The sequence below is a fragment of the Dama dama genome, chromosome 20 (genome assembly GCF_033118175.1).
Source record: "Dama dama isolate Ldn47 chromosome 20, ASM3311817v1, whole genome shotgun sequence".
Lineage (NCBI taxonomy): Eukaryota > Metazoa > Chordata > Mammalia > Artiodactyla > Cervidae > Dama > Dama dama.
In genome coordinates this window covers 49,037,042-49,051,876 of record NC_083700.1, presented here as the reverse complement: position 1 = coordinate 49,051,876, position 14,835 = coordinate 49,037,042, and the positions used below count along the sequence as shown (strand labels likewise).

At 34.2% G+C, this 14,835-nt stretch overlaps 1 protein-coding gene across 5 annotated transcripts in view; it reads right to left on the bottom strand.

Annotated features, from left to right (window-relative positions):
- Positions 1–14,835, bottom strand: part of ARHGAP29 (Rho GTPase activating protein 29) — an 85,021-nt gene that overhangs the window by 27,213 nt on the left and 42,973 nt on the right. For all 5 annotated transcript variants that reach the window (XM_061121336.1, XM_061121340.1, XM_061121337.1 and 2 more), the window contains 5 exons: positions 14,213–14,277; positions 13,673–13,783; positions 13,440–13,520; positions 13,042–13,230; positions 12,148–12,285 (listed from right to left, as the gene is read on the bottom strand). In XM_061121336.1, coding sequence (XP_060977319.1) covers positions 12,148–12,285; positions 13,042–13,230; positions 13,440–13,520; positions 13,673–13,783; positions 14,213–14,277 — 584 coding nt within the window. The remainder of the gene's footprint in view (positions 1–12,147; positions 12,286–13,041; positions 13,231–13,439; positions 13,521–13,672; positions 13,784–14,212; positions 14,278–14,835) is intronic.

Here is a 14,835-nt window from a genome sequence, read left to right as displayed (position 1 = left end):
TGCATTTTCCTGAGGGTGGGGGTTGAAAACAGAGGACAAATTAAGTAAGATAATTTCTGGTACTGAAAACTGCTACACACATGATGCAAGATTGTCAGGTTATGGAATATGATCAGGTATGTGTTTACAAGAGGGTACTTTTGATATGACAGTTTGGTGAAGGACTCTTTGAGGAGGTAATGTCTGAACTGAGACCTGATATAAGAAAGAACCAGTGAGAAGTTCCAGGGAGAAAACCAATACAAATAAGAGATAGTGCAAAGACCCGAGGGCAAAAGTGAGTAAGAAAGAACCTGTCATGCTCAAGAAACGGATGAAAGGTCAGTGTGGAGCTTCAGTCTGAGATAAAGCCAAACAGGGAAGAAGCCATCTAAACCAAGGTAAGGTACAACAGGAAGTCAGTGGAGGCTTCCCTGGCGACTCAGTCAGTAAAGAATCCACCTGCAGTGTGGGAGACCTGGGTTCGATCCCGGGGTTGGAAAGATCCCCTGGAGGAGGGCATGGCAAGCCACTCCAGTATTCTCGCTGGAGAATCCTCCATGGTCAGAGGAGCCTGGAAGGCTGCAGTCCATGGGGTCGCAAAGAGTCGGACACGACTGAACAACTAAGTACAACATACAGCACAGCACAGGATTTGTAACATGATCTGATTCTTCTAAATGCCACTCCCACTTCTGTGTGGGAAATGTGAATGAATGCCAAATTTCGATCAGCTTAATGTTATTTCAAAGACTGCCATGTTTCCTCTTCATCTCTTTTGATTACCAGATGATATGTTGAACTTTTGATTAGCCTCTAAGTCCTTTCCAAGGTAGACAGGCATTCTCCAAAGATAACTAAGAGTCAGCATAAATAGTATTTGAAAAGAGCACATAACAGTATCACTTGTTCCTCCTTCATGTAACATAGGAAATTCAAATTGTGGATGGTAAAGTTTAAGTTCAACAACTAGCTATACTTGGGAATTCTCTGGTTAATGGCAAACTGAACTCTCTTGATCCTAAAGGTAATTGTATGTCCATTTTTAATACTTTTTAATAAACTTTATGAATCTAGTTAGAAACAATAATAATTAAAAGAAGCCAAATGAATACACAGGCATAATCAATGAACTCATCAGCTTAATGTTTGCCTATGGGTACTTATAAATAAAGCTTTATATGTATTGGAAGTCCAATCTTAAAATCTCTTTCCCCTAAATTATTCAGTCTTCTCCCTCACCTAACAGAAATACTGAAGACTGAGGTCCCCATGGGGTAGATCCTGCAGGACTTGCTGGGAATCTTCACTGGGGTGGCTCAGAGGTACTTCAAAACTCATCACGTCTCTAAGATCTTTTTGTCCCCCGATCCCATGCTGGGTCTGGGACCTCGTCCTTTTCTTCTAGGTCCCCAATGAATAACAGCACAGTGGCCTAAGTGCTTCATAAAGGGTAAATGACCAAATGAAGAGTAGTAGAAAGTGTTATCAGTCAAGGTCATTCTGAAATGCTGCATGTTTTCTGTTACTGCTCACTCAAGAACAGAGGACTTTCAACTCTATGCCCAGCTTTCATCATCTACATTTAATCTTTAGTTACTCCATGGGCACACAGATTAGCACAAATTTTTCTGACAGTTGCTGAAATAAAGTACTTCATAATTTCCAATCAATGGGAAAAGTTTTTCTCATATACATTAGCAATAATCTAAAATTTTTTGTTCAATATTTCTGTCCTACATTTTTTAAAGATAAGTTTTTCATGAATGTTCTTTCAAAGGAAAGGAAAACCTCTTGGCCTAATGTTTCCCATCCTTTAAAGTCCGTTAATTTAATTAGGGCTTTGGTAATTGGTTTGGTCATTTCTCCTTGTTTTCACTTAGTAATGCAATTTTTTGGGGCCAAGATACATACATTCCAGGATCTTAGTTCCTAGGCCAGGGACTGAACTCACTTCCCTCCTCAGTGAAAGCATGGAGTCCTAGCCACTCGACCACCTGGAAATGCCCTAGTAATGTAATTATGATCTACATCCCATATCCTTCAACACTTCCTAATTTAATACAGAGTAATTCTTGATGTTCATGATGTAACTTATAATTTTGCTGAGATTGATTTATGTATCTTCCTTAAGATAGTGAATATAACTGAGTGTCCAGCATCTTTATACTCCAGATGACTTTGTTTTCTTTTCAATGATAGATGTAATAATAGATCCTAGAGTGAGAACAAAATTCTTTTGAAAACAATCTGAGAGATGGTGATGCAAAATAGTCACCAAAAATTCCCCAATTCTTCTTTGATGGAGAAGAAAACAAAGAAATCTGAGAAAATTATGGCTCTTACCTTGAGGGGAAAAGCACCTATCTACATTCAAGAACTGAATGCTGGATTTGGTATCTGCTTAGATCTGCATGTGAATAATATCATAGAGAAGGACTAAAACTGATTAAACTGGTTCAAAAGAACTCCTTCATAATAAGAAATTCTGCTCACAAATACATATATAGAGAAACTCCCCATAAACAGTCTATACATTATCTGCTGTAGTGATTTTCAGGAGTTTGTGTATTTGTTCAAGTTTGGGGAACTTGTACCTCAAAGTCTACTTCATACACAGATAAGTACTGCTCTACAATTTTTCAGATGTATTAATTCTTTCTCCCTAGATAAATGCTAAAACTCCTTGAGAACAGGTATCTATCTTATCTTTCTTTTAAATAAATAGTAGGCAACAACAATAGTGGTATCATCATGCATATGATATGACTCTAAAGGCACAAATGAAGAAGAACTAAAAAACCTCTTAATGAGGGTGAAAGAGGAGAATGAAAAAGCTGGCTAGAAAGCCAACATTCAAAAAACTAAGAAGTATGGCATTTGGTCCCAACACTTCATGGCAAATAGAAGGAAAAGAAGTGGAAACGGTGACAGATTTTACTTTCTTGGGCTCCAAAATCACTGCAGATGGTGACTGCAGGCATGAAATTAAAAGACGCTTGCTCCTTGGAAGCAAAGTTATGAGAAATCTAGACAGCATACAAAAAGTAGAGACATCACTATGCTGACAAAGGTCCACATAATCAAAGCTATGGTTTTTCCAGTAGTCAAGTATGGATGTTGAGAGTAGGACAATAAAGAAGGCTGAGCGCCAAAGAATTGATACTTTTGAAGTGTGGTGCTGGAGGAGGGACCCTACTGAGTCCCTTGGATTCCAAGGAGATCAAACCAGTCAATCCTAAAGGAAATCAACCCTGAATATTCATTGGAAGGACTGATGCTGAAGCTGAAGCTCCAAAACTCTGGCCACCTAATGCAAAGAGGTGGCTCACTGGAAAAGACCCTGATGCTGAGAAAGATTAAAGGCAAAAGAGAAGCATGCAGCAGAGGATGAGATGGTTAGATAGCATCGCCGACTCAATAGACATGAATTTGAGCAAACTTCAAGAGATACTGGAGGACAGATGAGGCTGGCATTTACAGTCCACGGGGTCACAAAGAGTTGAGCGTAACTTAGCAACTGAACAACAGGCATTAACAAATACAAATGTTATATACAAAATTGTTTGCTTAGTTGCTCAGTCATGTCCAACTCTTGTCCAAATCTTGTCCAACTCAGTCGTGTCTGACCCCATAGACTGGAGCCTGCCAGGCTCCAAGGGATTCTCCAGGCAAGAATACTGGAATGGATTGCCATTTCCTTCTCCAACAAAAAAAATCCAGGGAGAGATATTTAAAGCGCTATCTTGTGGAAGAGGGATTATATCAATACAGCACAACTTGAAAGGTCTACAAGAAAACAGATTTTTTTTTAAAGCTCAATATACACATCATACTAATTCTGGACTTGTTCAAACCCAGGCTGGGTAATCATTCACAGCAAGATAGCATAGTATTTAGAAGCACGAGCTCTGAAGTCATTCTTGAAGTCTAACTTTCCAAATTATATACTGGGTGACTTTGATATTAAGTTGTTTATAACTACATTAAACATTTGTTTCCAAAAAAGTTAATGTGCAATAAATCTTGTATGGGATCCTGTTCAAAATACAGATTCTGATAGCAAAAGTCTAGGCTGAAACCCCAAATTCTGCATTTCTCAGACTTCCAAAGTAACAAGAATGTGACTGGTACAAGAATACAGTTGGAGAAGAAAGGATTTCTAAACTTTAGTTTTCTCATCAGTAAAATGGAGCTTAAAACAATTAGAGTTACCCAATATGATTTTGTGACAATTAAATGAGTTAATGAAGACAAACAGCTTAATACACTGGCAAACACATAATCTTAATTATCATTAGCTATTGTTTGAGGTAAAAGGACTTGTGAAAGGTAAAAAGTTGGCTTAAACAACTTACACAGGAATTTTGACTCCTGGGATTTTGTAGTTCTTTTAAATATTTTATTAAAATTGACTCTTTAAATTAACCACATATTAATTAATCAGAATTTTATAAATAAATGCGATATAATTTTAAACACCCAGAAATATTTTAAGGAAGGTTTGTGATTCAAATGGAATAAGCTCACTTACAAAGTCTCTCACTCAATTTCCCTGAAAACCTTGGACAGAATGCATGGATTAGCTATCTGAGGGCTCTGAAAAGTAAATGGTAGCAAGTAGATTGTGGAAACAAACTACAAATCAAGTTATGACCAATCTGTGGTATGCTTCCTGTTATTTTTTTTTTTCCTGCTAGTATTTCCCAGTCAGTACACTGCTCCTACTCAAATATATGTGACTAAAAGAGTTGGGGAAATCCTCTAGTTTCTTTTGTATGTTTGTTTTCTCTCTTGCCCCAAGTCCTCAGATGAAGTCCTGTGGCAGTGGGTGATGACAGTGGCAGCAGAACAGATATCTAAACCTGAGGGGAATTCTTTTCTATAACTGTAGTCTGAAGAGTGAGGAGTCTGAAATTCCTGTTGTTTCTTTCTCTTTATCCTTCAACTCAGTTCTCAAAGCAGCAGACTAGGTTGACTTCAGTTTCCCAGCCAGAAGGCCTAGAGGGAGTCCTTAGTTGAAGAGTGAACCTACCTGGATCAAAAGCCTGCTAAATTTTTTAAGAATCAACATTCAATACAGGTTATAAAGAAAACCCAGAGTCATATAAGGTAATATTGAAAATGCCTAAGATAGCATCCCAAATTACTTGTCACACAAAGAACTGGGACAATCTCAACAACTCATAAGAAAAAAGACAAACAGATACCAGTACTGAGATGACTCAGCTATTTGAATTCTCATAAACTTTAAAGTAGATATTATTACATTTCAAGAAATGAGGGCCAACAATATTAAAATGTGGAAAGACTGAAGTCTCAGCAGAGAATTTGAAGATATAAAAAAGAAACAAAAGGAAATTTTACTACTAAAAAAATATCCAAAACAAAAAAATCAGTGGATTGACTGTATGGAAGAATGGAGATAACAACAAAAAAAAGTTAGTGAGCTTGAAGAAAGATCAGTAGAACACCATAAACAACCAGGAGAAAAAGATTGGTGAAAGAAAGGTCGTACATTCTTGTGGGATAATAACAAAAGATCTGTCATTTGAGTCCTTAGGGTCTTAGAGGAAGAGGAGGGACTGTTACAAAAAAATAGCCAAATACTTCTTACACATTGAAAGAGTTAAATCTGTAGATCCAAGAACAGGAGAAACTCAACAAAAACCACATCCAAATACATTGTAATCAAACTGCTGAAACCCAAAGACAAGGAAAAATTTTTGCAAGCAGCCAAAGAAAAACAACATGCTCCATATTAGGGGAACAATGATTCAAATGCATAGAAACTCTGGATGCCAGAGGCAGTGGAATAACATTTTTATAAATAAAGTAGTAAAAGAACTGAATTCTAAATTCAGTGAAAATATCCGTCATGCATGAAGATGAAATAGACATTCTCAGACGAAAGATAACCTAGAGAATTCATCACCAATAAACCAACTATAAAAGAAATGGTAAAAGAAGTTCTTTGGACAAAAGGGAAATTATATGGTAGAGAAGATGGAACCTCAGAGTGAAAGAATAATAACAGAAATGGTAAATATCAGGGTAAATTTAAAGACTAGTTTTATTCTCTTAAACTCTCTAAAATATGAGACTTTTGAAAACCAAAATTGTAAGTTTGTCTGGTGAGGTTTTCAATGTATGCAGGGGTAAGATACATATCAACTACAACCAAAAATGAATAAAGTAACTTATGTGGTGGTATAGTTCTTACATTCCATTTGAACTTGGTAAAATATTAGTTCAAAGTAAACTGAAAAATGCAGCCATTATAGTCTTAGTGCAGCCATTTAAAGAAAAAACACTATACAAATGAACAGACATAATCAAAGACCTAATAGATATATTAAAATATATACAATAAATTAAACTTTAGACCATCATTTTAGATAAATTAAAATATAATTCTTATACAAATAAAACATTAAGTCCTTAATAAATAATCAATTAAAATGTAATTCTAAAGAATTATTGATTTATACAAAAAAGGCATCAAAAGAGAAACAGATAAAGGGAAACATAAGGTACAAACAGAAAACAAAAAATAGTAGACCTAAATTTGACATATATTTACATTAAATATAAATGGTCTAACCATTCCACTCAAAAGATGGAGATTATCAAAATAGATTTTTAAAAAATCAACACTGAACACTATGCTACATAATAACTTCACTTAAAATACATGGTTAAGTTAAAAGAATGGAAAAAGATATACTATGCTAGAAATGCTCAAAAGAAACCTTAACTACTTCTATCAATATTAAATGTAGAGTAAAAGGCAAGGAAAACTACAAGGCTAAAAAGACACATTTCATAAAGATAAAAGGATCAATACACCAAGAATATATAATAATCATTAATGTACATAAGCAATTGAGACATTCAAAATATATAAAGGAAAAACTGATAGAATTAAATATATATAGTATGCTAAAAACATCAAAACTCCTTTCTCAGTAATTGACAGAAACAAAAAGTAAATCATCAAGGATATGGAAGAAATAAATAATAACACAAACCAAGAGTAACTAATCTACATTTATAGGTTACTCCAGCCAACAACAGCAGAATATACATTCTTTCAACTGAACACATGAACAGCACCAAGATAAACCATATCCTGGGTCACAAAATCAAATCACAACAAATATAGGAAAACTAAAATCATATAAAGTATTTGTTTCAATATAACAGAATTAAACTAGAGATCAGTATCAGGAAAATGTCCAGAAAATTCTCAAATAATTATAAATTAAACAAGCTTCTACAATATCCACAGGTAAAATCGAAGTCTTGAGGAAAATTAGAAAATATTTTGAATTGTATAAAAATGAAAATCCAAATTCAAAATTTGTGGGATGGAGATAAGCAGTGCTTAGAGAGAAATTAAAATCATTAACTATTTATATTAAAAAAGTAGAGAGGTCTGGATGAACAGTCTAAGTTTCTACCTTTAAGAAACTAAAAGGAAAAGCAAAATAAACCTAAAGTAAGCAGAAAGAAACAATAAAAAGCAGAAAAAAAGTTTAAAAAGTAAAGAAAAACCAAAGAAATCAAAAGCTGTCTCAGAAAAGATCAACAAAAATTATAAACCTCTAGCCAGACTAACCAAAGAGAGGGGAAGTGAGAGAGAAGGCACAAATTACCAACATCAGGGAGGAAAGAGAGGCTATCACTACAGCTCAATGAGACACTGAAAGGTTAAGAGTTATAAACAACACTATGCATATAAATACAGTAACTTAGATGAAAGGGTGGAACTAATTCCACAAACTACCAAAGTTCACATAAAAAGAACTAATTCAAATAGGCCTGTATCAAAAAAAATTGAATACACAGGGAAAGATTTTCCAAAAAAATGAAAACTCCAAGCCAACTGCTTTCACCAGGAAATGCCACAAAACATTTAAAGAAATAACACCAATTCTATACAATCTCTTCAGAAAATAAAATAGGAAGCAACACTTCCCAACTTATTTTATGAGGTCAGAATTACCCTGATTCCAAAATCAGATAAAGGCAGTATAAGGAAAAAAAGTAAACAAAAACATAATACCAATATCTTTCATAAACAAAGAAGAAAAAAATACTCAAAAAAATACCAGCAAATTGAATCCAGCAATCTATAAAAGAAACAATGTGTCACAAATAAGAGTGGCTTATCCCAACAATGCAAGGATAGATCAACACTTAAATATCAGTATCAGTATTATATCAGTATCATATTAACAGACTGAAGAAGAAAAACTCTATTATCACATCAAGTGATGCAAAAAAAAATCAAAGACAGAAACCCAATATTTTCATGACAAAATTCTCAACAATTAGAAAAAAATGGAAATTCTTTAACATGATAAAAGGTATCTTCAAAAAATAACAAACCCTACAGGGACTTCTCTGGTGGTCCAGTGGCTAAGACTCTGCATTGCCAATGCAGGGGGCCTGGGTCTGCTCCCTGGTCGGGGAACTATTTCCCACCTGCCGCAACTAAGAGTTCACATGCCACAACTAAAGATACCTCATGATTAAAGGCAAAAGGAGAAGAGGGTGGCAGAAGATGAGATAGTTAGACAGCCTCACCGACTTAATGGACATGAATTTGAGCAAACTGGGGGAAGACAGTGAAAGACAGGGAAGCCTGGCGTGCTACAGTCCATGCGGTCACAGACAGTCAGACATGACTTAGCAACTGAGCAACACACCACAAAAAAGACTGAGGATCCCTCATGCTGCAACTAGGACCCTGTGCAGCCAAATAAATTAATTAAAAATAAGCATTTAAAAAAACCCTATAGCTATCATCCAGTTTAATGGTGAAAGACTAAGTGCTTTCTTCCTAAGATTAAGGCAAAGATGTCTTATCTCACCACTCCTATTCAACAATGCATTTTAATATCTAGCCAGTGTAATAAGAAAAAAAAAAAAAAAAAAGGAACAGAGTTTGGAAAGAAAGAAAACTGTCCCTATTTGCAGGAAATGTGATTTTTTTAATGTAAGAAAACCCTATGATTCTACAAGAAAAAAAAGCTCCTAAAAGTAATAAGTGAGTTTAGCATGGTTGCAAAATACAAGATCAAGATATGAAAATAAGTTGTATTTTTCAACACTAACAATGAAAAACTGAATTTGAAATAAAATAAGCATGTGTATATGCATAGATATATATACAGATGTACACAAATACTGTGTATGTATTTATTTATATCAGATTCACAATGAACCCCCCAAATAAATACATACATACATACATAGGTTTAAATCTAACAAAACATGGAAAAGAAATGCTAAAAACTACAAAGTGCTGATTAAAAGTAACATACACCTAAATAAATGGAGACACATACTGTGTTGATGGATTGGAGAACTCTATACATAGTTAGGATGATACATATATAGTCAATTCTCCCTAAGCTGAATTTAATGCAATTCCAATTTAAATGTTAGCAAGATTTTCTTTGGTACAGACACACTGATTCTAACATTTTTATAAAAGTTAAAGGATCTTAAATACTCAAAACAACTCTGAAAATAATAAAATTGGAAGACTTACAGTACCTGATTTTAAGACTTTGCTAGACAACACCAGTAATCAATATAGTAGTGTCTGACAAAAGGACAGATACATATATATTACATACCCACAGAACAAAACAGAGAATCTAGAAATAGAACTATAAAAATATGGTCAACTGAGTTTTGACAAAGATGCAAAGGCAATTCAGTGGTGATGACACAATGTCTTCAACAAATGGTATTAGAACAAGCAAACGTATTCATTACCCTTTTTTATTTTCTGTATTTCATGATGATTTACTATCTTTAAAAACTTGCTGACTGGGGACTTCTGCTCCTCTGAATGCTAGCCAATTCTTAGCTGGGGAACACACATATCTTTTACATGCAACTCCAACCATCTCTAACTCTCACACATCAAGCCAGTATTTTCCCCTGCCCTAAATCATCCCAGGTCAGGTACCAATTCCTATTCCCTGTTTCAGGCCATCCTTATTCCCCAAAGCTCACTGGAATAACTCAAACTAGCCAATCCTATATTGCTTATCCTGTCCTACCTAGATTTTCCCTCAGAAACCTCAAAAAAGGCTTCATATTTGCCTCTCCCCTCCCTCGTGCTTCTGCTTCACCAATCCTGATATCTTTACGGCCCTAAATGGCACAGTGTGATCCCTTCTCTAAGGAAATCTAGGTAATTCATTTTTCAATGACACTGACCTCTCCAAGCCAACATTCAGTCACCACTATAAAATAAAGTTCCATGAGTATAATTTTCACGTAACATCCATATGCAAAAAATGAACTTCAATTTATACTTCACTTAATAAAAAATTAACTCAAAATGGATCATTTCTCAATATCAAACTATAAAATTTTTATAGAAAACCACAGAAGTATTTGAGATCTTGGGTTAGATGAAGCACTCTTAGGTATCATCCAAGAGCATGACTCATAAAGGAGAAATTAAGTAAGATTCCATCAAAATTAAAACTTTTGTTCCCTGACACTGCTAAAAGAATAAAGAGAAGTTTCAGACTGGAAGACAATATATGCAAGCTCAACAATAAGAAAATAACTCAATCCAAAAGAACAGGCAACACATAGATTGCAAACTTACCCTTTAAAAGATGCTCTATGTCATAAGTCATTCTAAAAACACAAAACCACTACCACTACACATCTAAGAATAGCTAAAATATAAAAACCAACAACTCACAAGTGTTGAACAGACACTTGTTGAACCAACAGCTGACAAATGTTCTGTTGAGCAGAACTGGAACTCTCGCACATTGCTAGTTACAATGAAAAAAACTCTAAAAAACCGTTTGGCAATTTCTTACAAAATTAAACATCTACCATACTACCCAATAATCTCACTCCTAGGTGTTTACCCCAGAAATGTAAAACTTTTATCCACACAAAAACTGTAAATGAATATTCATAGTAACTCTATTCTTAATTACCCCAAACTGCAATTGTCCAATTGGTGAATGGATAAACACTGCAGTATATTCACACAGTGGAATACTACTCAGCAATAAAAAGAAATGAATTATTGATACATGCATAACACTGATGAATCTCAAAAGCATTATGCTGAGTAAAAGAAGCCAGTCTTCAAAAGATACATATTATAATTCAATTTATGTGACACTGTGGAAAAGATCAAACTACAGAGATAGAGTACAGATCAATATTTGCCGGGGATAAGAGATAGGTGGAGAGTGTGACTACAAACGGGTACCATGAGGAAATTTTATTGGAGTGATAGAATTATTTCGAGTCCTGATTGTGATGGTAGTGATTACAGAAATTTATTTATGCTTTAAAACTTGTGAAACATACACCAAAAAGAAGTACAGTCATCCCTCAGTATCTAAGAGAATTGTTTCCAGGACCACTCATGGATACCAGGGAGTGGTGTGGATACAAATATAAAATGGCATTATATTTGCATGTAAATTAGGCATAACCTTCTAGAGACTTTAAATCACCTCTAGATTATTTATAATACCTAATGCTATGTAAACAGCTATTAAGTACAATTAAATGCTATGTAAATAGTTACCAATGCCGACACATTCAAGTTTTGCTTTTTTGGAAGTTTCTGGAAATCTTTTTTTCCCTGAATACTCTCAATCCACAGTTGGTTGAATCCACTAATATAGAACCCATGAATATGGAAAGTTGACTGTATTTTGTACATAAATTTTTAATAAAAACCATTTTAAAGAGATACATAAATGCCTTGTCTTTAAATAAACCATTGGGTTCAATTTCAAAATTTAGTTTACTCAAATTCTGGAGAACAGATCTCATTGCGCTGATAGAAGTTTCAGTGATTAAATCCATTTTGTTAGTCAAGCCAAGAGAGAGTGGCTTAGAGGCAATTTCAATCACTCACCCTTCAATTTTAACCAAACGAATCATCAATCCATGGAGAAGAGAATAGATAAAAAAGCTCAAATCACATACTAGAATTAAAAACAGAGTCGTTTCAAACTCTAACCTTTCCTAGAATCTCAGAAATTAAATCCTGTAAGAATTGCAACTCATCAAGTATTCTAGAGGTTACACAGTCTGTATATCTACAGATGTACAAACTTTTTTTTTTCTCTTTAAAATACTGAAGAAATTACTTACAGCTTTAAGGGTAAGATCACACTGGAAAACAAGTTTACGGAGTTGTGCTAAAATTTCTCTTTTGGTATTTTCTAGATCATTTCGTCTTTCTTCAACATTTGTCACGCACACTTTGTAGAGTTCATTTGCTTCTTCTACCTTTAGGAGTTATCAGAGAAAAAAGTGATGCTGGTTCACTGAATCTGTATTTTAAAATAAATACTTATTCTAGTAAAGCTCAACTTAAATGATTGAAATGGCTTATGCATGAAAGTTCTGAAACATTCTATGTTTTAGATAGAATATTCCTAAAGATAAATATTTTGTTTTGGTTAGCAATTCAAGGACACCTGACTTCTATGAATAGTTAAGTATAATTTACAATTAGTACATTGTCTATAAAATAAATGTCCATTAATAGACTTCTCTATTTATGTTTACCATTTCCTATAATCTTCTTACAGAATTTATCAATTATATTTCATAAATATTAATAACACAAAGCTTCTGCCTAGTCTTGCTAGCAGGTACTAGAATAAGTACACATATATACCCAGTTACCTAAATGGTGAACCTCCTGAACAATCAAGCAGAAAATATTAAATGATTGCCCTAAGATAGTTCCTTCACAAATAAACCCCAAAATTCAAGATATAAGCAAAAATCTCTTAGCACAGTGGTTCTCAGAGTGTGGATCCCGAGCAGCAGCAGCAGCAGCAGTCCTGGGCACTTGTTTGAGATCCACGTTGTCTGGGGCCAACTCCAGACCTACTAAATGAGAAACTGAGGACACGGCCCAGCAGTTTGTTTTGACAAGCCTTCCAGGTGGTCCTGATGCAGGTTAAAATTTGAGAACTGAAGCCTTAGCAGATTATTGCTAACTCAATAGTAACAAATAACAAAAAAGATGATTACTTTTTGAAGAGCCTCCTCTTCCAGCCTTCGCTTCTTTTCTAGCTGCCTATTGAGATTTTTTACTAATCCACTACTTGAGCTCAGATGTTCTTCTTCTGCACGAAACATGGAAGATTTTGCTTTTTCATATTCATCTTGACGCTGCATACACAACAATTTTGCCTTTTTAAGAGCAGTCTCTGTTTCAAGCTACACAGAATAAAAAGAGTATTAATATTAAATACAAAATAAGAAAAATCCTAATGTACAAATCTCTTCAGCACATTCAGCAAGACAGTTACTACTGAATTTTAGATAAACTATAGAATAAGATATGCATCTTCCCAGGGTATATATGCTGATAGACTGCTCATGATTTTTAGATGTTCACAAATAGATGAAACTATTATAATACTAACCATTTTATTTTGCTCCTGCTTCCAAAGTTCTTTTATTTCTTTTCTTTGCTTTTCCATTTCATTTTTCCTCCCAAGTAGAGGCTGCCAAGGGCATTTTAAAACAACAACAACAACAAAAAAAAAACAGAAGAGAGAGAAAAAAGCTGTTTTCTAAAGGTACACTGCTGTTTAAAAAAAAAAAAGTATAGTGTATATTAAAAAAAAAAAAGTACAGTGTATATATAAATTTTTACCTGCACAAATTTGTTGGCTTGGAGAGCTGCAATTGTTTGCTGTAAAAGGTGACTATTTTCTATATCATTAAGAAGGGCATTGGTAAATAAAGACTGCAGTGGCATAAACTCCTAGAATTTAAAATTGAAAAGAAAATTTTCCAATAGAAATGTACTAGAGTTCTAAATCCACCCCCATTATCTTTCTTCAAAAAGAGAAATTTTTAAGTTTAAATTTTTCTCAGAAAAATGACTATTCATAAGTATGACCATATGAAAAAATACTGAAGAAAATTAATTATAAGTAATTCTTAAACTAGTCAGCAAGTAGCTAACAAGATAATTAATATTCATATATATATACAAAACTGTAAATTTCCTAGCTTCTTCAATAATGAATATCTTTGTAAGTTTAAAAAGATTTTATCTTGTCAATAAAAAGGTTACTTAGCATTCAAGTTCCTTCCTGTATTAAGGACAAAATTTTCTGATTTTACATGGTATTATCAGGAGCTGAGTAATCGCTTGGCATAGAACCCTAGTAGTTCACTGACCACTTACCTGTAGTCCAATGTTAGTTCTAGTTGCCTCTGCCAACTTAACAATATTTCTAGTGGACTCCAATTCTGAAAAGGTCAAAGAAGGCATCAGAAGGTAAGTTCAACTTAACTTTTTCTCCTCCATACTCTAAAATTATCTGTAATCCCCCAATTGAAAAGTGATCACAAATACTAGTCTGCATCATGGTATGAAGCTATGATTCTTAATTGAAAGTACTTATCAAAATTAACTGGGAAACTTTCAAAATATACTTGCATAGATCTCACCTCTCTGGGGGACTGGGACCTAGGCCTGTTTATTATCTGTTTCTAAGGCTATTTAGGTGAATCTGATGGGCATCCAGTATTAAAGGCAAATAATGTAACAGAATGAGCACAGGTTTGGGGTAAATTCTGTATTTTGCCAGTTACTAATATGATCTTAGGCAAATCTGCTGACCTTAGGCAAATTCCCTGTCTCATTCACCTCCTCTGTTAAACAGGAATAAGAATTTTGTCTTGTCTACTTCCCAGGATTTTGGTAAGGATTAAATCAGATAAGGGATGTGAAAACACTTTGTTAATGTAAAACACTGGGAAAATATTAGCTATTAAGATGTTCCTTATATATGTTTCCATTGCCTT